This window comes from Ochotona curzoniae, unplaced genomic scaffold (genome assembly GCF_017591425.1).
Source record: "Ochotona curzoniae isolate NIBS_2020 unplaced genomic scaffold, NIBS_Ocur_1.0 scaffold_3835, whole genome shotgun sequence".
In the NCBI taxonomy this organism is placed as follows: domain Eukaryota; kingdom Metazoa; phylum Chordata; class Mammalia; order Lagomorpha; family Ochotonidae; genus Ochotona; species Ochotona curzoniae.
The window spans coordinates 30,843,910-30,865,827 of record NW_024467114.1 but is presented as its reverse complement, the minus strand read 5'-3'; the positions used below and the strand labels follow the sequence as shown (position 1 = coordinate 30,865,827).

At 41.7% G+C, this 21,918-nt stretch overlaps 1 protein-coding gene across 1 annotated transcript in view; it reads left to right on the top strand.

Annotated features, from left to right (window-relative positions):
• The window catches only part of ITGB8 (integrin subunit beta 8), a 77,728-nt gene that overhangs the window by 38,008 nt on the left and 17,802 nt on the right, over positions 1 to 21,918 (top strand). The window contains exons 4-7 of the mRNA XM_040964886.1: positions 6,386 to 6,632; positions 9,028 to 9,193; positions 9,761 to 9,919; positions 19,947 to 20,042. Coding sequence (XP_040820820.1) covers positions 6,386 to 6,632; positions 9,028 to 9,193; positions 9,761 to 9,919; positions 19,947 to 20,042 — 668 coding nt within the window. The remainder of the gene's footprint in view (positions 1 to 6,385; positions 6,633 to 9,027; positions 9,194 to 9,760; positions 9,920 to 19,946; positions 20,043 to 21,918) is intronic.

Sequence of the window (21,918 nt, the reverse complement as noted above, 5' to 3'; positions counted from 1 at the left end):
TGTTCGTAGGACACTGCAATTGAATCTTGGGAAGGAAGGAGACAGAAAGAAATCTTCTACTTTGGATGCAAAATCACACAGTCTCTGCGATGAGGACTATTACGTGTGCTTCACCAGCTTAGGCAAATGTCTCCAGCTTGATTTACTTCAGTAAATCAAGAAGCCCCTTTTACACACGATAGTTCAATTTAAAATGGAAGGTTTCCCAAGCAGTTGCAGCTCTACCTTCATTTCGACATTGAAAAACAATGGAGACTTGCACATTCCCCCTCCTGTCTCTGCCACACACTCCTCACTTCTGCTTTCCCTAGAACTGTCGACGTGTCTTGGTGTCTGTTCATTTGTGTTTTAAGCAAGTCCTGTTGCGTATGTGTGCACCCATGCACACGTGCATGGGTGTGTATTGTACAGTGGGGGTCCTCTTCCCCTGCTTAGTTATGAGTAGAAATTAACTGCTCTTTCTTCTCCACTATAGTTTTCCAGATTGACTTTCTGTTTCTCAACTTCGTCATATACAAACATATTTTAGTTATCTTGTCCTACTGTCCATCAGTTTATGGTAGACAGCGCATCAGAGCTACTTATATCATTATCTGAGTAGTTTAAGAATTCATTCGGGGGACATGTGGTGCAGTGGCTAAAACCCAAATCCTGTATCTAAATGCCTTGGTTTGAGTCTGCTAACCCACACTGTGGGAAGCAGTGGGAGATGGCACTTAGACCCATGCCACCCACATTGAGGACAGAATTGAGTTCTCAGCTCCTGGCTTTTGGCCTGGTCCAGTCCAGCTGTTGTGGGTTTTCAGGAAGTAAGCCAGAGAATAGATTAAAACTTTTAAACAATGTCACTCCTGCTAACTTTCAATTCCTTGGAATATTCTGAATAGTTCCTGGGAACAGCTCTCATAAGGTATCTAAACTCCCTCCAGGGCCCTTTTTTTACTCTGTGTCAGACTTAATTCTTTCCATTGGAAGTTCATCGAAGGAAGTAAGGATCTGAGCTTCCAGAATCAAAAGGATGAGGATACAATATTCTTGGAACATTTGGGAGAGCACGATAATTCTCTTTCCTTCTTAGGGAAGCTATCAGATTTTTCCTTGTGCTGTAGGAAGTTCTAACAGGTGGGATCTTTAAAAGCCTGAGCCACAGGGATTTAGAGCACAACTTAGTTATTTAAGGTTGATGAACCAAACATGGAAGCTACAACCATGAAGGACAGTTTACGCCCTTATGTAGCTGAGATTCATACAGTGGCCAGGGCAATAACAACTAACCTATATGCATTGACCAAGTACCAAATACTGTGCTAAATTTTCTACAGACTTACTCCAGTAGTAGCTCTTAACCACTATACAAAGATAAAGATGTCCTTTCTGGCATCTCATAATTATATAGTAAACACTGCAATGTGGGGAACAATCTAGTTGTCATGGAAACATAGGGGCATGAACCTCAGCCCACTGTGGGGAGAAGCAGATTACTGAGCAGTGTCTTCAAGTGGCAATTATGGGAAGAAATGGTTAGGATACCACAGGAAGAGAAAGAACGTAAGCGGATACAGGATGAGAAGAGGAGGTTGGGATACCACAGGCAGAGAAATCACGTAAGCAGGACACAGGATTGTGTATTTGTGGAGTAATGTGGGTAATTACCAGTGCTGTTGTCCTGCTAGAGCTGAGGACTGAGTCGGGATGGAGGAGTCACTTTGATCTGCAGTGATTTGTCATCTGATGGATGGAGAGCTACTGACAGATGTTAGGCAGGGAGGGATGCATGCAATTTTGAGCTTAAAAAAAAAAGATGAGCTCAGTGGTATAGTGATTGCAGTATAAACAAGACCATAGGGAAAGATGAATGAAGAAACTGTAGAAATAATACAGGCAAAAGCCAAAAGAGCTGACATGGAGGGAAACATAGCTGACATTCTGGAATGCCAAAGAAAGTCACTGAAAATTTTTGACTTGATGAATAGTAAGTGAAGAACGATGGATTAACAACTCTTTAACCCTTCAACATGCCAACAATCATGAGTTTGAGGTATGGCATTCAAGTCAACCTGATTCTACCTCGTATTAGAAATTCCACCTCTCTAAAGGAAAAAGAAGAAACCAAAAAGGAAGTGTTATGGTCAACCCCAAGTTACAGTCGATTACACTATTTTCCTCACAGTTGGCCTTAACCAGTCATCACATATGTTTAGTGGTTAGAATTCACTAGTGTGTTTAGGGAAAAAAAAGAACTACAATGAGTAAAACCATGTGACCTGAGTATCAGAAAAAAGATTGCCACAGAATCAGCAATCAGTAGTTTAAAGACATTCGCAAAATCACATCTCCAAGTAGATCCTTCCTATTTACCCGTACTCCAAAAATAGAAAACTATTCAGAAGAAGGGAGCATTTGCAATCAGAAAATGCCTGAGTCATCTCATTCTTTGTTATGTAAAACCGCTTAGGCTTTCATGCACAGGGGTTAGGAGGTGGGGACCTTAGTACTTCAGTTGTGATGCTGTTTGGGACGCCCACATTTCATATCAGAGTACCTGGGTTCCAGGCCTGGGTCCCTTCCCAGTTCGAGCCTCCTGCTTATGAACACTGTAGAAGACAGCAGATGGATGGGAGGTCGGGAGGAGCTCGAGTACAAGGGCCCCTGCCACCTGCATAGGACACCTAGATTGCGTCCTGGAACTCAGCTTCTGTTTGGCCCAGCCCCAACTCTTGGGGGCACTGAGAGAGTGAACCAGAAGGTGGAAGGTGTCTGTCTCTCTGGCTCTCTTCCTCCCAAATAGAGAAACAAAGTTTTACAAATTACTTAGGCTACTCTTTGAGACTGATAACGAAAGATACCAGATACCAGAAACATAAATATTTTTCAACAGAAAAATCCTTAACATGACAACAGCATCTATCATTAATGTGAGACTTTTTTTAAAAGAACATTGGCATTGAAATTCACTTTAAGATATGAAGCTTTAGTACCTTACAATGCACAATATTTGGAGAGGGCACTCAGGTCAGGTTTAGCCTCATTTATATAATATATTCAGCTGAATATAACTCTTTAATACCACAAACTTGAAATATTCCTAAAAGTTATTAAATAATGAAAAACATGTACTGAATATGGATCATGAAACATTAACAAACCTTTCGTTAAATTGGATTTGCAAACTATATATTTCCCAGAGGAGAATTGGGTGTGCAAAGGAGTGTTAATCCAGAGACAATCATTCTAGACAGGAAAAAAGGTCAAGGCAGGTGAGGCAATCCCAGGATCTCTGTTTAAAGCCATTGGATGTAACCACTGAGTCAGTGACAGACTTAGGGTGCTATGCCTCCAGGACAGAGATCCTTGCTCTATCAGCACAGTTTATCTGTGGTTCTCAGGCAACTACAGTTCTGGGACCTGGTGGCAATTCTGGGACCAATGGTGGGGAATGAAGATTTATGCCAACACCCTGCAACCCTGCATTTCATCAGTTATACCATTCCCAGGATTTCCGTAAACCCATGTTTCACACCCTGTTCTATTTCTCAACCTGAGTAATACCTCTGCATCTTGTCCAGGATAGTCTTGAAGTGGTTACACCATGCAATCACATGAAAATTTGCTTCTTTGTTTTACTGGCCCATCTGTGCTTGTTTTGCACTATCTAGGAGCACTGCTCAGCTCAACACAGCTCCTTTCTCAGAGGACATTTACAACCTCACATTGATGACAGCACAGGGAAGTCTGATTTCCAGATGTGCTTCTTTCTAATACAGTAGATCCAAAATCTCTCTAATGTCTTCTGCCTTCTGAGCCCTCTCTTGGGAGCATTCCAATACTGAGTGAAGGATTGTCCATTGCACACTGTATCTGCATTGCCACAGAAAGGTATTTCCACAAATGCCCAAGAGACGTTCATCCATGAGAAGCAATCCTACAAAACTATCCAATCCAAAGCCGATTTCGGAGCATATTATAGGAAACAGCTCAGATTCCACGGGTAAGAGATGGTGACCTAAGTTTGACCCACGTCTGTTTCCTTGTTCACAAGTAATGTGAGAGATTTGTGGTCTCCCATCTAGGATGAATCTGCCTTGAGCTGAATATCTAAAACTAGAACCTCCCAGGAAGTTCAGGGACCTTGCAATAGAAGAGTATGGAAACAGTCTCTTTCCTTCTTTATTGAAAACTTGTCATACTGAGGCCTGTGTCCATGCTGCTCACAAGGACAGCATCTATGTGATCCATTATCAAGCCTGTGCCCCCAATTTCTGATCCTTTGGGAAAGCTTATATACAGCCCTCTTCATTGGTAGAGCAAGTGAAGTCTCCTGTATGCTTTCTGCATTATGAATAGTGGGTGTCTGCTGAGCTTCCCCGTGTGGCTAGCTTTTGCTTAGAGACCCCTGAGGTCACCACCTCACACCTTTGCCGAGGCCCCTGCACAACAGGCTGCAAATCTGGTGCATGCACAGCAATGCCTCAGTGGAAACAGACAGACATACATCTTTAGACAGAGCCACCATAAACGACCATGATTCACCTAGACAAAAATACACGGGCCAATACCTAAGGCCTTTAGCAATACACCCAAGTCAACAGATTGCATTTAAAATTAAGTATTTAATTAAGTACCTTAAAGTTCAAACCTCCTACCCTACCCCTTAGAAGCAGCAGTCCCATACTGTGTTCCATTTCTTCTGGATTTCATTTCATCTCATTTTTTAAAGATTTATTTGAGAAACAGAATGACAGATAGGGTGAGATAGAGACAAGAGACCACTGGTTCACTCCCAAATTGATCCTAACGGCCAGGGCTGGGCCAAGCTGAAGCCATGAACCTGGGACTCCATCTGGGTCTTCCTTGTGGGTGACAGGAGCCCAAGGACTTTCCAAGGTGCATTCCCAGAAGCAGAGTCACTGGAACTCAAATCAGCACCCCGATGCAGAAGACCAATGTCACCATCATCAGCTTGGTGTACTGCACTACAATGCCAGCCTCTTGGCAGAACACTTCCTCAGCTGAAATCTTGTCACCAAGAGCCTTCAAGCTTATAGAATATCCATGCAGGCTGTCTTGTGTTCCAGCTCCCAAAAATGAAGAAGTGAGAGCAGGGCTGAGCTGAGCTATGCCTACCCCAGCTGTCCTCCTAGTCTCAGGCTGAAATGCTGGAAGTGTAACCCAACAAAGGTTCTGAAACACAAAGGCCAATGAAGAATAAAAGAATAACCCTCATCTTCCTGTAACCACTATGATTTTTGGTGAAACCATCCAATTTTGAATATGTGGCTGATGCAAATGAAAAATGACTGATGTGTGAAATAATTTTTAAAAATATATTGCTACTTCCAAGCACATGCAAAGTAAAAATATGACTGGATAAATTTAGATACTCCCTCAATAAATAGATTAGTCTGACAGTTATGAGTACAAATTGGTATTGATTTAAAACATTTTCCACTCAAAATTTTTTCCATGGACAAATAATGAGTGACTTTCTGCTTTTGAAAAAAAAAAAGTAAAATTTGCATATTTTAATTTCAGTAGAAAACTTTTCTCCATGTGCTTTAAATTAAAAGTTCAACTACCATCTCTGCTAAGAGGTTAACGCAATTCCTTGTATCAACCACCATGTGACAGAGGACTAAAATCAAACCACTGCAGATTTCTGTCCATGGGAGAGGACTCAACATTTCTCTTTGTGGTCCCCTCTTCTCTCCAGGCTGTGTTGTCCTCGCCAGTCCCTGCCTCCTCCTTATAGTTCTTCTTCAACATGTATTTTTTTACACAACCAGCAAGTGTTAGCAAGTGCTGCTTCCTGTATATACACACCACTATGTTACCTCCCCAGTTACATTCACTACCTGCATGAATCATACTAATTCATGATGAAATGATGCTAATCATTTTGACTGACTTCACTGATTCTCCAGTATCAGGGTTTTTCATATACAAATGTGATACATCTATATATAGATATCATACACCCAGGAAAAGATCGTTGATGTTAGAATAGCTTTCTGGTTTTCCTCAAATTTGTGCACAAACGTAGCCGCCTACTCTCTTGCCATACACTACTGTTTGCTGTTTTGCACTCTGCATTTCTGTTGAAGGCAACTCATGTTTAGATCATTACCCCTTGTTTGTTCATATTCAGATCTTCCTATTTTATCATTCATGTCTAGCCTACAGAATTAAAAGAAACGCATTGCACAATTTAGAGAGCAATGCTTTGGCATAGTTTTCACATGCTTCATATTCCAGAATATTCCAAGCTTTGTTACATGGAAATTGCTGATCATTTTTCCAGATACGGAGAGGTGATATATTAGCTGATGTCTTATCTCAAGATGCCTAAAATGAAGACAATCTGATATTTTTTCTTTCTTTGAACTAGGAGCTGAAGCTAACTTTATGCTGAAAATTCATCCTCTGAAGAAATATCCTGTGGATCTTTACTACCTGGTTGATGTCTCTGCATCGATGCACAATAATATAGAAAAATTAAACTCTGTCGGAAATGACTTGTCAAGGAAAATGGCCTTTTTCTCCCGTGACTTCCGCCTGGGGTTTGGTTCCTATGTTGATAAAACTGTGTCACCCTACATCAGCATCCACCCAGAAAGGATTCACAACCAGTGCAGGTATGTCGTGCTTGATGTGAGCATTGCTAAACTGATGTTCTTCTGAAGTCTCACCTTGTTCTTTACAGAAAGGTGTGAGTGGATTTCATACCGTGGTCTTGTTCCATCTGAATACTTCTGAAATGGACTGTAGATCAATCATTGTTGTTATTTTTATTTTATATTATTCCAACTAGCAGGTATTCAGTTTTCATCACCAATAACAATAATAATGATGGCCTTTCTATCTAATATTGGTGTCCCCAAATAGGCTGCCGATTACATGATTATCCCTTTGGAAACCCTGCATTTCTCCTTTTCGATTGTTCTAACTTTGCTAAACTCAAATTCTGGACTACTTATCTTGCCAGCACTGCAGCTGACTCTCATATCTGCAGTGTGACTTGGTATGACTGCATTGCTCAGGACGTGAGTAAAAACCAAACTCGGCTATCACATGCAGAGTGGGTCAAAGGATGAGCATTTTCTTAGCATTTTCTTTGGAATCCTGTTCCTGTCTAGTCCATGTCTCACCCTGAAAGAAATACTTAACTTAAATTGCAAATTTCTCATAATATTATAATGCTGATGGATTTTCAGAGAAACGACCTATATGATTCTTTCTCCATAAAATATTTTAGTAACTTTACAATTGGCATGCATGGCCCAAGCCGACTTCGGATGCATCTTCCAATTGAGTAAGGCATTGCTGATATTTTTTTTTCCTTCATGCCAAGACTCATTTCAGACCATCAGGGAATTCCAGCAGTGCCTGGCCTTGAATGACTGACCAGGAGACTCATGGTCTGGTATAGAAATCTTTAAAAATAACTTCATCAGTAGTTCCACACCAAGTAGCAGTTTGAAAATCAGGTGGCAGGGAGTGTGGCACTTACATCACCTCCATCCTGTATCAGGAAGTGTGGCACTCAGGTCACTTGTGTCCTGTATAAAGGAGTGTGGCACTCAGGTCACCTGTGTCCTGTATAAAGGAGTGTGGCACTCAGGTCACCTGTGTCCGTATCAGGGCGTGTGGCACAGGGCTTTGTCCCCACTCAGGTCACCTGCGTCCGGTATAAAGGAGCATGGCACTCAGGTCACCTGTGTCCTGTATAAAGGAGTGTGGCACTCAGGTCACCTGTGTCCTGTATAAAGGAGTGTGACACTTAGGTCACCTGTGTCCTGTATAAAGGAGTGTGGCACTCAGGTCACCTGTGTCCTGTATAAAGGAGTGTGGCACTCAGGTCACCTGTGTCCTGTATCAGGGAGTGTGGCACTCAGGTCACCTGTGTCCTGTATAAAGGAGTGTGGCACTCAGGTCACCTGTGTCCATATCAGGGCGTGTGGCACAGGGCTTCGTCCCCACTCAGGTCACCTGCGTCCGGTATAAAGGAGTGTGGCACTCAGGTCACCTGTGTCCTGTATAAAGGAGTGTGGCACTCAGGTCACCTGTGTCCTGTATCAGGGAGTGTGGCACTCAGGTCACCTGTGTCCTGTATAAAGGAGTGTGGCACTCAGGTCACCTGTGTCCTGTAAAAAGGAGTGTGGCACTCAGGTCACCTGTGTCCTGTATAAAGGAGTGTGGCACTGGTCACCTGTGTCCTGTATAAAGGAGTGTGGCACTCAGGTCACCTGCGTCCTGTATAAAGTAGTGTGGCACTCAGGTCACCTGTGTCCGCATCAGGGTGTGTGGCACAGGGCTTCGTCCCCACTCAGGGCACCTGCATCCTGCATCAGGAGCTTGAGTTCTAGTGCTGTGCTCAGTTCCAGCTTCTTGCCCATGCACGTGCTGCAGGCAACATGTGATGGGTCAAATACCTCAATCCTTTCTTTCCCCATGTTGATTGAGTTGCAGGCACTCAGCCTTAGCCTGGCCCATCGTTGGCTGCCATGGGCATTGAATTAAATGAATCAGAAGATATCTCTCTGTTTCTCTGTCTCTCCCTGTCTCTCTGCCTTTCAAATATAAACAAATAAATGGAAACCATATTTAAAATCGATGAAATTTTTTTAATTTGAACAATAATATGTTTCAGCTAAATGCCCAAAGTATATTTTTTTCTCAACTACTTCCTGATCACCTGTGATAGGGAACCACTATAAATTCTCATCTTCTCATCTTCCTCATAAAAAATTTCACCAGGAATATAGCCCTGCATACACTTAAATAGCAGAACTGTCCTTCAGGAATCATTTTTTTGAATTTCAAGCCTTATGCTTGCATTGCAGCTTGGAAGAAAGCATTCACCAATAACTCCTCTCTATCTATGAAAGTGTTAAGTGTGTGCTTAAGTTTCTCTGATTTAAAAAATAATCTATTTCCATTTGTGTCTCAATAACATCATGTTAGTGGTGTTCTGGAACTTTCCAGGAAGCAAAGCAAAATGGACTTTGCATTCCATTTTTCCCCATACAGTGACTACAACTTAGACTGCATGCCTCCCCACGGGTACATCCACGTGCTGTCTCTGACGGAGAACATCACAGAATTTGAGAGAGCCGTGCACCGACAGAAGATCTCTGGCAACATAGACACACCCGAGGGGGGCTTCGACGCCATGCTGCAGGCCGCGGTCTGTGAGGTAAGACGCTTCCTCTTGGGAAGCATGGGTGCCGGACTCCAGATGTTTGTTTTCTGTCTTGCATTTATGGAGTGAAAACAGAGGAATGCAGACTCCTGTCTCCTGCAGGTCACCAGTGTTGTACACTTAGACCTGTTTTTGAGATGGGAGCTAGACTATCAGAAGAGTACATTAACACAGATTAAAAAGGCAAGGCTTGCTTATGCCTGTGGGGAAAGCTTCTCCAGCAAGATTGCTTTGTTTATTCATCTCACTTCAAGGAAAAACCAGAAGTAGTCAGCTGTCCCATTCACATCATGTTACTGGCTTACTTTATACCTTGGTTTATGTCTTCCTCTGGGACAACCCCAGAACTCTGTGACCAGGAACTGGCATGATGGATAAATGACTGTGGGAAAATAGAGGATATACAAATAGCAGTAAATGCTGTTTATGAAGCAGCCTTCTCAGCGTGTGCATCATTCTAGCCTGGCTTAGAAGTTTCTCAACTCGAACATTTACTGAAGGTACAGACCACAGTGCAGATCTATGTTACTGTGCAAGACCTAATTACATGTTTCTTTCAAGAGTCACATTGGATGGCGAAAAGAAGCTAAGAGATTGCTGCTGGTGATGACGGATCAGACTTCTCATCTGGCGCTTGATAGCAAGCTGGCAGGCATCGTGGTGCCGAATGATGGAAACTGCCACCTAAGGAACAACATCTATGTCAGGTCCACCACCATGGTAATGTAGCAGTAGCCCTCCAGAGGCTAAGCCTGTTGGGATGAGAGGACAAGGGTAACGTGGCAAGTTCAGCCGTTCTCCCACAGGAGCACATGGAACAAGTCAATCCATAAACACCGATCAACAAAACACTGAGTGCTTTGACAACACGTGTTCTGATGAGCTACAAATGTAGCACTGTAGCATTTTTTAAAAAATAAAAGTGATCAGAACTTTCCTTCTTGGGCAATTAAAGGACCTTGGAAAAGATGTTGGCGGGGGGTGGGGAGAGAAAGTATACTTTGTACAAATAGACCAGTTCTCTAGGATTGATATGTACACACTGGTTAAGGAATAGTAAGACATAGGTCTTTGGCCTGAGGCCCAAGTACAAGAGATAGGAACCAAGCAGAGACCAGAAAGAGAAAATACTAAGACAAGATGAGAGTCCTCTGTTTGGAGGCTCTGAAGCCTACCCCTTTAGAAGCTTACCTGTGTGCAAGATCTCCTTTTAAATCAGTGAGCTCTCAGGTGGTATCCTGAGGATGAGACCTTTGAATCATATGCTTGAATGCAAATCCTCAAGAATCATGTCTTTCCCCATATTAGCTAGTTCTAAATGTGTAAAAATCAACAGCACATTTGTTTCTGAGAGTGATACCTGTTTCTTTTACATACTTGCAAGTATTACAATGGAAGTTTTCAGAGCCAGTGACATGATGGATTAAACCATTACTTGTAATGCCTTGTGCCATATCACAGCATCAGTTCAATTCCAAGCTACTACTCTGCTTCTGATCCAGCTCCCTGTCAACATGCCTGGGGAAGGAGCAGAAGATGACCCAAGAGCGAGGTCCCTGCCATCCATGTGCAGGACCCAGATGGAGCTCTAGGTTCTTGGCTTCAGCTTGACCCGTCCCTAGTTGCCGTGGCTATTTGAGGAGTGAAGCAATGAGTAGAAAACCTTCCTCTCACTCTCTTTCTCTCTGTCTCTCTCCATCTCTTCCAGTCTAGTGCTCTACCTCTCAAATAACCAAAATAAATCTGAGACAAATGAAACAATAGAAATTTTTTCTCAGTTCTTGAGATTCTAGTGTCTCCATGATTATTTTCCAAATCACGGCGCACCGTGGCAAAATAAATACCTAATAATTGTAGCTATTAGATCCAAATGACTTGATTGTTTATCTCACGACTACCTAGTAGGTGGTTAAAATAATATTTATGGATCAAATAGATACATTTATGTTTGTATCTGTTTTAGTCAATAGGTTACTAATAGGAGCTATTTATCAGATAGGATATTGCATCCCTCACTTTGTATTTCATGTTGACCACCTTGACCAAGATACGATTCCCTTTAAACTAAAACCAAATGTAACTTTAAAGAGTAAACAGCCTCTACTTGCATTTATCTTGGAATTAAAAAAGATTTCATGAGGCCACCATTTGGATTAGCAGTTGAGCCACCACCTGGGATATCTGTATACCCTGTTGGGGTACCTGGAACCGACTCTCAGCTCTGGCTCCTAATTTCAGCTTCCTGCCTTGCAGCCATGGGAGACAGTGATCCCAAACAGTTCAGTTCCTGATACCCATACGGAAGACCTGGATTAAGTTTTTATCTCCTGGCTTCAGAGCCAGAGTAAACCAACAATCTCTCTCTCTCTCTCTCTCTCTCTCTTTCTCTAATATATGTAAGTGCAGTGTGTAGTGCAATGCTCCAAGGCACTTCATGCATGAAACAAATTATGCTAGGCTTGCATGGTCCCCATGTGTAACACTGAAAGAAATCATCAGTTACTCTCTCTCTCAAACACTCTACATAATTGCATTGGCAAAGAAAGTAAGTTCAACTCTTGGTCAGTGAATTTGAAACTTCGGGATTTGGAATTATTCTGACAGCCTTTCCTTGTTACTGTTCTTTCACCTCATCTCACTTTGCCACAGACTCACCTGCTTCTATTAGTCATCTTCTATCTATTCCCTGTTAATCTGAGGTATGGCTCTCATTTATTTATCGAAGACCAGAGGAGGAGACGGGAGACAATGAGAAACTTTCATTTCCTTAAGGAGAAATCACAATGATGTCTTTCCCAAATTACTTGATTCTTTTGAAGTTCTGCCAGCTCACTGAGGTCATCTCTACTTACGAGAGGCCATTGCTCATCTAGAGAGGACTCATTAGGCAGAGAAATGCTGTCATAATGTTAAACATACATCATGTCATAGGACCTTATGAAAATAAGTTAGAATTCTCTTGGAATTTCAGGCAGTGTTGGGGTTTTAATGACATCAGGAAATTGGACAATCATGAACTTCCCCCAACTTCTGAGTTATAAAGTCATGTCCTTAAGGGAGTGACCCCTCGATGTGTCACTGGTGTGAAGTACTGAGTAAGCTAAGGGGTAGCTGTAGCTTAGTTAATACCTTAGACAAATGCTTTATTTCAGTTATCACAGGTCTGTGTTTTAAAGGATCGAAAGCACTTTGAAGGGCTCTTAGCTATGCATTCCTAGATACATGAACTTCACACAGCTCATGGAAAGTACACTTCAAATTCCAGTTCCCCACAACTTTTGAAGCCCCCGTATACAAGACCTGCCACTGGCTCAAAACTGCCTTTATCAAAATATGTCTTGGCGCTCCCTCTAACCATGCTTCCTGCTGCTTTAAAAAAGATCACCACCTTCATCTGCCTGTCCATTATGGAGGAATGTTATCATTTCGATCAGGTATACCAGATATCCAACTCTAGTTTCCTGCCTTGTTTCCAGCAACCAATACTAATAATGTTGAATGGTGCTTTTATTTGGGCTTCTTGGTACCAGAGTCTGATTCATGAGGGAAATGATTGGTAAAAGAAGATCATTTATATAAATACTTCAAAAGAGTCACGGAAGCACAGAATTGAATTTTAACCTTGGGGATGACACTGTGGCACAGGGGTTAAGCCTCCGCTTGCAACACTGGCATCCTGTTTTCAAGTGCCACTTCAACTCTCAGCCTCTCAGCTTCACATCCAGCTCCCTGCTAAAGCACCTGGGAAGGCAGTGAATGATGGCTCAAGAGCTTTAGTGCCTGCCAGCCATGGGGGACGCCCAGATGGCGTTGTTGGTTCCTGACTTTGATCTGAACCAGCTCTGAATGTTGCAGGTATGCAGATATTTGGGAGGGTAAATAAGCAAGTGAAAGCTCTCTCTCCCATTGTTTCTCACCCTCCTTCTCTGATGTTCTGCCTTTCAAATAAAATAAGTGAAACTTATTTTAAAAGATGAGCTTTTTGTGCAAAGAAAATTGAAACCCATGCATAGCTTTTGATAATGTATGTTTGCAGTCAACTTTTTAGGCTCTTTGTATGCAAGAGTTTCAAGTTTTTGCACCAAAATAAGTATCTTTTAATTCTGCTTTCTGCAAACGATTGAAGTATCCTTGCATATGTCCAGACCACAAGGGCCAGAGTTCTTCTGCTTGTTCACATGAGTTTCAAGAAGATCAACATGAATGCCAGAATCATAACAAGAAGCACTGAGTATGTATTAACGATAAACACTGCAACAAACAGTGTCAAGTTTATCTTCACAGCAGTGCCATGAAATTGTCATGATTATCTCCTTTTACAAACCAAAAGTTTAAGGGTCAGGAGCACTAAGTTAGTGGTCTTGGGCCAAAGAGTTGAAAAATGACTAAGTTGAAGAGTTAGGCCAAAAGTCCATTTCAGCCGTAGGTTAAAAATCTAGATTTTTGACCATTTTGCCATTGGACTTCAAATGAAAGCAAGAAGAAATGCAGACTTGAGGTTCCTAGTGTCATTTCTGCTCTAACTCTGAGTGTTGCTAGCTAAGAACTTGGCTTACATAAATTATAGAATAAAATAAAATAATTCACTTCATATTTGTATATTGGTACATGATGTTAAACTATTGAAAACAATGCAACTTTCATTGCTTTTTTTCTTCAAGATTGTGTCAGAAGAACCCTGCCTAGTCATGCGGTTTTACAATCTACGCATTGATAATGACAGTTCTTTCTCTAGCGGTAGATTTTGATATAAAAGTGGTTCATGTTTAATACCAAGGGTCTGGAATTTCACCCTGCCTCCCCACCCTCCTCCTCTGGGGTTCTACCAACCCCTCGCAGTCCTCCTCGAAACCATTCACTCCACACTTGGTGGAGGTCAAGAACAGCACTAGGATCTTGAGCCACAGTGAGAGGAGACCAAGGAACAAGGATGTGGAGGTTGCCCGATGACCCTTGTCAATGTGATTTTTAGATGTTGGTGTGACTCCCAGTCCTGAATAGAGAGATTCAGTTTGGCCAGCTCCTGGCACATTCCTATTATCTTCTCTAGTATTCACAACATTAGGCCTGGAATTCCCTCACTCCTGGCTTCTGCATGTGTTCCACAGCTACATAGGAAATCCAGTTCTTCAAATATGAAATGAAACCATCTGAATCACTAAGCCAAGCATTGGCCTCAAATATGCTAATTTATTGGATGTACTTCTTCTGTGACAGGCACCAAATACATTTAAAAATTTTAAGTCCATGTGCATGTTTTCTTTAAAAACATGCATTGTTACATCTTATTGTGCTCTTAAAAACCCATAAAGTCTTTGTGCTTAGTGTTAGTTGGATTTTTTCTTTAATTGGAAGCTAAAATTTTAAGCATAATCACCAGAGTCAGGCTCAAAGTAGCCTGCCTCTGATTATATAATGTTTCTGGAATAGAAAAAATGATCATTTGCAAAGGTGGCGCAATGGAATCCGAATTTGATTAACATGCCAATGGAATGAAATGTTCTAATTAAACTGGATATTTCAGTCATAAAATTGCCATTCTTCTTGAAAAGCATTCTAAGATAATTAGCCGATGCCTTCCTTTAGTAAATTAAGGATTGTGGTTAAAAACTTTGGGCACAGACTCAGGCATCTTCGGAGGCCAACTATGAGGAGCAGGTCAGGAACACATTTCACCTTTATGAGTGACCCTCAGTTGCCTTCATTAGGTAGTCTTTTTTATTTTTTTCTGATTTTATTATTATTATCATTTTGTGATACAGTTCCATAGGCCCTGGGATTTCCCTTATCACCTTCTCAATCCCCCCCTCATTGAGTCCCCCTATATCATTACTATAGTATGGTTCTTCATACACAGTCATAAGTCCATCATTGTAGGCATGGACAATGGCAGAGTCCAGCATCCTATTTTCAAGATATAGTTAACAGTTTTACTGGGAGTCCATCTTTGGTCTGGCAGTACAGATGCATACTGCATTGTACCCTCACATCTGTGTATGATAGACTCCATTACACAGTTACTATACATCCCCTTAAACGAAAAGCCATAAAACAAAATAAACAGCAGGAAGAAAAATGGAAGTTTACAATGCCATGAAGTTAAATAACATGCTACTGAATGACTAATTGTCGCTGAAGAAATGAGAAAGAAAATCAAGAACCTTCTTGAAGAAATGATGCTATTGTATGACCCCTGAGTCAGTGAAGAATTTAATATGAGGGGAAATGAAACTAAGAACAAAAGCATTAACATCCATGAGATACAGTTTCTGCTGATCTTTGTTGGTGAGATGTGTGTCCTATAGGCAACAGATTGATGGGTTTTGTTTATATTGAGCAATCTTTTAATAAGTAGTCTAGGGCCAGTTGTATGTCATGGTAGGTTAAGCTGCCACCTGCCATGCCAGCATTCTATATCAGAGCACCAGTTCAGGTCCTAGCTGCTCCACTTCCAGTCCAGCTCCTGCTAATGCACCTGGAAAAGCAGCAGGCGATGGTGCTTGGGCTCCTATGCCAAAAAAGACCTCAGTGGAGGTTGGGGCTCCTAATTTCAGCCTGATCCAGCAGCCCCAGTGACCATTTGAGGAGTGATCCAGCTGGTAGAAGACGGATTGATCTCTCCTTTTGCCCCTTCCTCCGCGTCACTCTGCTTTCCAAATAAATAATTCTGCCCCACAGAGGACATTCCTGTGTAAAAGACGCTTCGTTGTACTGGAGAAAGGGCATATAACTGGTATGTGCAGGATAGAGACAAGGGATGCTGCTAAACGTCCCATGGTGCACATGGCACTCTCCTTGCTCTGCAGGAAATATCCAGTCCAAAATGTCAACAGCACCACTATTGAGAAATCCTGGCATGCAGTGACTGCAGAGTAGAGAATGGGCTATGGGCAGGGATTTGGACTAACAAGAGCAATGTTTTCATTTCACCTCCACTGTCAGACTGCTCCCATGGTATTCTGGTGTGTGTCTCCGCCTTTGCAAAGTGAACACTGCAAAATTCAGATCACTGAGTGCTCTAACTAAATGGCCAGGACTTTATCCTATCACACAATGCTTCAAATTCTATCTTATCATTAAAAAAATGAGCGTTTATGAATTTTGCTTCACATGAAGAGAATCGTACACACTTCTCTTTTGTCCACTTGAGTATATCTACATTATTAAAACCTGCCAGGGACAGGCAGTTTTGCCTGCTGGTTAAGATGCCTGGTTGCCTGGGATCAATTCCAGATTCGGCTTCTCATGGTAGCTGCCTGCATTTCATGTGCACCATGGAAGGCAGCAGGTGGTGGCACAAGCAACTACCTACCTGCTAGTCCCACGGCTGACATGAAGGTAGCGCCTGTCTCCCAGGTGCAGCCTGCTTATTACAAGCATTTAGGGCAGAAGATGGGAAAAATGTGTTTATATTTCTGTCTGTCATCTCTTTGTGTACCGTATTTTCTTTCATCTATTATCTGTCTCTATCAAACAAACAAATGGTTAAAAACCTACCCCCATGGCCCCACACAGTTGCAGCATAACTCTTGATGAATCTTTCCTACCTGCTCTTACCCTCTGACATTGCTGCTACTCCACGCAATCTCATGACTTAGCAGCTGCTTTGGCAGAAGGCTTTCCCGTCTCCCTTTGCTCTGTCATCTCTATTTTCAGAGTTTAGAGAAGCAAAATACAACGAGCGAGCCAGAGGGGGAGTTGGAGGATAGGAACAGTGACAGCAGAACAGGACAGCCGGCTGACAGGGAGGACATTGTCCAGCTGGTGACACTGAGGACATGAAAGGTGAAACTCCATGCAGGGCAGTGTTCCATGGAAGGAAGGGTTAATCCACAGGTCTCTTAAACATCTGCAATACATTTGTAATTTTAAAAATGAAGAAGAAGAAAGAAAAAGTTTGCCTGGAGGTACTTGGACTTCTCTTTTGCAACAGAGTTCTCTCTGGAGTTCAAAAAGTGTGTTGCATCTAACCTTCTTCGTGAATTCCTGACCAAACTAGAACATTCTGGATTTAAATAGGGCATACTTTTGGTCATTATGATTTCCTGTCTTTGGGGCAGGGAAAGAGATTAAGAATGGCTGCAAAAACTGCTTATATTAGAGGCTGCTCTTTAAACATTGACTTCATGGGAGCTGAGTGTAAACCGGGTAAAAACATATGGATTAAATTTCCCATGGAATATGAATGGCTTTAAAAATTAAAAAGGGTCAGGGCTTGGCAAGCTGTAATTACTCTTTGTCAAAGCACAAGTATTTCAAAAGTACTTGTTGTCATTAAAAAATTATTCCCAATATAGCCAGCTCTACCTTGCCTTACTCGTTGTTAATTTATTGGCATTTATCTTAAGGTTATATATCATATTAGGAACAGCAATAAGAACTTAGTTGACAGACTGTAGATTTGTGGGATTTTCTTCTAATACTTTAAAATAATTTACTTAAAGGATTTTTTGTTATGCAAACTTGTGTGGTTTCTATGTCTTCATAAACTGGTTTCATATCACACTTAAACATGATTCATGAAAATTAAATTTGTTTCTATCACAACATTTAAAGAACATAGAAAGAAACAACATTTATTATAGTTACTTATGTTAGTGCTCACATTTTTAGCACAGAGACATAGATAAATTTAATATTGAAGTCATAGACCTTACTTTTATCAAATTCATATAGTTGTCTAAAGGCAGAAGTGATAACTAAAATTATTTAGTAAAAAAAAAAATCCTTAAAGAAAACACAGTTAGCATTGAAAGGTATAATAACTATGGAGTTATCTGGACTTGATTACATGAACTGATGAAGCCCAGCCATGTGCAGTAGGCACCAGTGGGTGGGAAGAGACTGTTGCCAGTGAAGACGGGTATCATCTTTCTCAGAGTCGTCTACTGATGAACTTGACTTGAGGATCAAGTTCGACTTTTAGTAGAGCATATATGGTAGGGAAGCATTGGGGGAAGGAGGATAGCAGAAAGCTGGACAGCAGGTACTGAAATGCAGACAGAAGAGACGAGTTCCAGGGTGAGTGTAGGTTGCCGTTAGAGGCTGGAGTCTGTGAAACAAACTGGAGGGGAGGAACTGGTGTGCCCCAAACACAGGGGAAGGATAAGGAGATGCAAAGGTTTGTTTGTGGTGTGCATGTCTTGAAGTGCTGCACCACAGCCTAGGAAAATGGGCACATGCTACATGGTCGTCGGCAGCTTGAATTAAAACCAACAGTGCTATGTCTAACATGCGGCTCTACATAGAGATTGCTATCGTTTTTAGATTTCTCTTATCTTCTAAGTAAAATTGTACATACTTTTTTCTACTCATCCTGAGCTTCCACTCTACCACAATGAATGCCACAGTTGACACTAAGTAATTTATCCATGTAAGACAGCTTTACAGTAGATAATATGACAAAGACATTATATATAACAATATACAGTTCAGCTATCTGTAACCTATACTTTGTATAAATAATTGGAAAAAATAATTGGAATTGATATTTGTTTAACTTTTCTAAAAGTTTATTTTTATTTATTTGAAAGAATTACAGACAGAGAGAGAATAAGATATCTCCTCTCCTCTGGTTTACTCCCCAAATGCCTGTAGCAAGTAAAGCCAGGCCAAAGCCAGCAAGGCTGAAATTCCATCTGCGTCTCCTACATGGAAGGGAAGGAGCTGAGCACTTGGCTAATCATCTGTCACATGCCAAGGTGCATATTAACAGGAAGCTGAATTAGAAACAGTGATAGGACTTGAACCTAGGCACTCAAAATGAGTTATGAGCATCCCAAATATTGATCTATCCTACTGTGCCACAACATCCACCCCACACAGGACCCACTGTCATAACCTAGTACACATAGGACCCATCGCAGTAACCTAGTGGCTAAAGTCTTCGCCTTGCTTGCGCCAGGATCTCATATGGGTGCTGGTTTCTGTCCTGGCTGTCCTACTTCCCAACCCTGCTTGTGGTCTGGGAAAGCAGTAGAAGATGGCCCAAAGCCTTGGGACCCTGCACATGCTTGGGAGACCCAGAGGAATCTTCTGTCTTCGGATGGACTCAGTTCCTGCCATTGTTGCCACTTGGGTGTGAACCAGAGGACAGAAAACCTTTCTGTCTCTCCTCTCTGTAAATCTGCCTCTCCAATTAAAATATATATTTTTTAAAAGTACACATAGTATTGTTATTTTGCTCTCACCAGCAAGCATGAAAGCAAGAACTTTGTAAAGTGATCGGTCTGAGATTTCTGCTTGTAAAGAGAATTTATGCTCTCTCATATTCCATGGAATATAGGTGATACCATTTAAGCATCACCTGTACATATTCATACATGCCTTTACTACTCAAATATATACTTATGACTTAACACTTACTGAATTTTGTTGCAGAATAGAAATGCCACTAGTGTGTTGATATTACTAAATATTCAATTATGTTTCAATGACATCACTTTGAACTCATTGTCAACCTCAAAGGTGCTGAACCCTTTGTGCTCTGTTGAATTACTCCTCTTCATTTTCTAAGTTACAGATTTTCCCAGAATTTTTTCTGATCAAAAATCTTTAATACATTGCCAGTGATGTTATTTTTTTGAAAAGAATGTAAATGCATTTAGAAAATTCCAATGACCTTCCGAAGTAAATTCATGTTTTGTAAATCATGTGGAGGCTGACTTTCTTCATCACAGATGTCTGGATGTGTGTGGGACTGAGCCACTAAATTTCACTCCCTCCTTTATTTCATTATCCATTGCAGGAACATCCCTCACTAGGCCAACTGTCTGAGAAATTAATAGACAACAACATCAATGTCATATTTGCAGTTCAAGGCAAACAGTTTCATTGGTATAAGGTACGTCAACTCCCCAAATGATTTTCATTGGTAATTAACTTTATAAGACTTCATGGAACCACAGGTAAGTATTCTAGAATTAACATATTTTGTGCGCTTACAGAGTTGAATACTGTGTTAGTTACAGTATATTTTACAGTGTCCTAAGTGAACATTCAAGTATAAATTCTGTCTACGTTGGTAATACGTGGAACCTAATGTGGGCACCAAGTTCCGCTTGAGAATTATTGTCAAAGTGCATAGCGCCAAAAGCAACAATAGCACAGAAGAGTTCCATGAGCTGAACATAGTGGCTCACACTCCACATCTACACCTTCCAAAGTTCTGTATTTGAGGGATCTTCAAAAACTTCATGGAAATGCATCTTATGATAGAACTAACTACACATGGATTCTAATTTGGGTCACCAAAATGAACTTATCTTTTCATTCCATCCCCCACGCCCACTTTTTGAAGCATCCTTATCTTCTGTCCCCTGGTTATGCCCTTGTAGAGTAAATACCAGGTTACTTTTCAATAGCAAAAACACACCTAGCTAGGTCTAGGTCATCCCACAGAGAATCAGTTGGAGCCATGAAAGTGGGTTGAACCTGTCGCAGTCTCATACATAAAAATAATCTTCTTGGGATCTGGAAACTGTGTGGGATCTGCACTGTGAGGCAGTGAGTTAAACCACCATCTGAGGCACTGACCTCATCTATGTGCTGGTTGGAGAGAGGAGGAGAGACAGAAGATCTTCCTTCTGCTGATTCACTCCCCAAGTGGCCCCAATGGCCAGAGTTGTGCCAATCTGAAACCAGGAGCCAGGAGCCAGGAGCTTCTTCTGGGTTTCCCATACAGGTACAGGATCCTAAGGCCCTGGGCCATCCTTGAATGCTTTCCTAGGCCACAAGCAGGGAGCTAGATGGGAAGCAGCACAGCCGGGACATGAACTGGTGCCCATATGGGATCCTGATGCATGCAAGATGAGGACCTTAGCCACTAAGCTACCGTACCAGGCCCAACCTTGCTTTTCTAAGCAGTGGAGGATGGCCCAAGTCATCGGGCCCCTCCACTTCTATGGGAAACACAGAAGAAGCTCCTGATACCAAGCTTTGGTCTGGCCCAGCTTTGATTGTTACACTGTTTGGAGAATGAGCCAGTGGATGATGAGTCTCTGTGTCTTCTCTCTCTTTCTCTGTATCTTTGGCTTTCAGATAAATAAATATATCTGCCTTCCTAAGGAAGTGGTCTGATTTCCCCCAGCACAGAGTTGTTCATCTGTGACCTTGTAGTAGCTTCCCTCCCACAGAGCCTCAAGTTCATTTCTATGGAAACTCTGCCCTTCCTTTCCATGACTCTGTACTGGCCTCATTCCCATTGTGCACCCCTGTTCTCTTCAGCTGAGTTTTCTCAGGTGCGTTGCTTTTGGTATCTTCCTTATACTCTTTATACTTCCTTATACTCTTGCTAAGTCACCCATCTTCAATAACCTTTCCTCAATTTTCACAGCTTTGGAGAAGCTACATTTTCTTAGGACTTCCACATGGTTGATACCTCCATCAGCTCTCCCGATGCCTAACTGCCATGTTTGTCATGGCAAGGCACTGCTCTCCTCCTCTTGTTTCCTAATCCTAAGAAACATGGAGTGAAACTTTACTTCCCTGTTTCTGCAGATAAACCATGGAACCATCTTTCTGTGCAAGTTGGGCTCTGACTCGAAAGTCAGTGGCCCAAACTACTTCAATAACAGGGAGGATTTCTGCTTATTGCACATTTAACTACCATCTGCCTCTGAGTTTATAAACATTAATTCAGTGCATCCTCTTTGTGACACATAAAAATATACTCATTTTAAAGATATGGAAATATTTTTTAGAGCAGTTAAATACTTTCC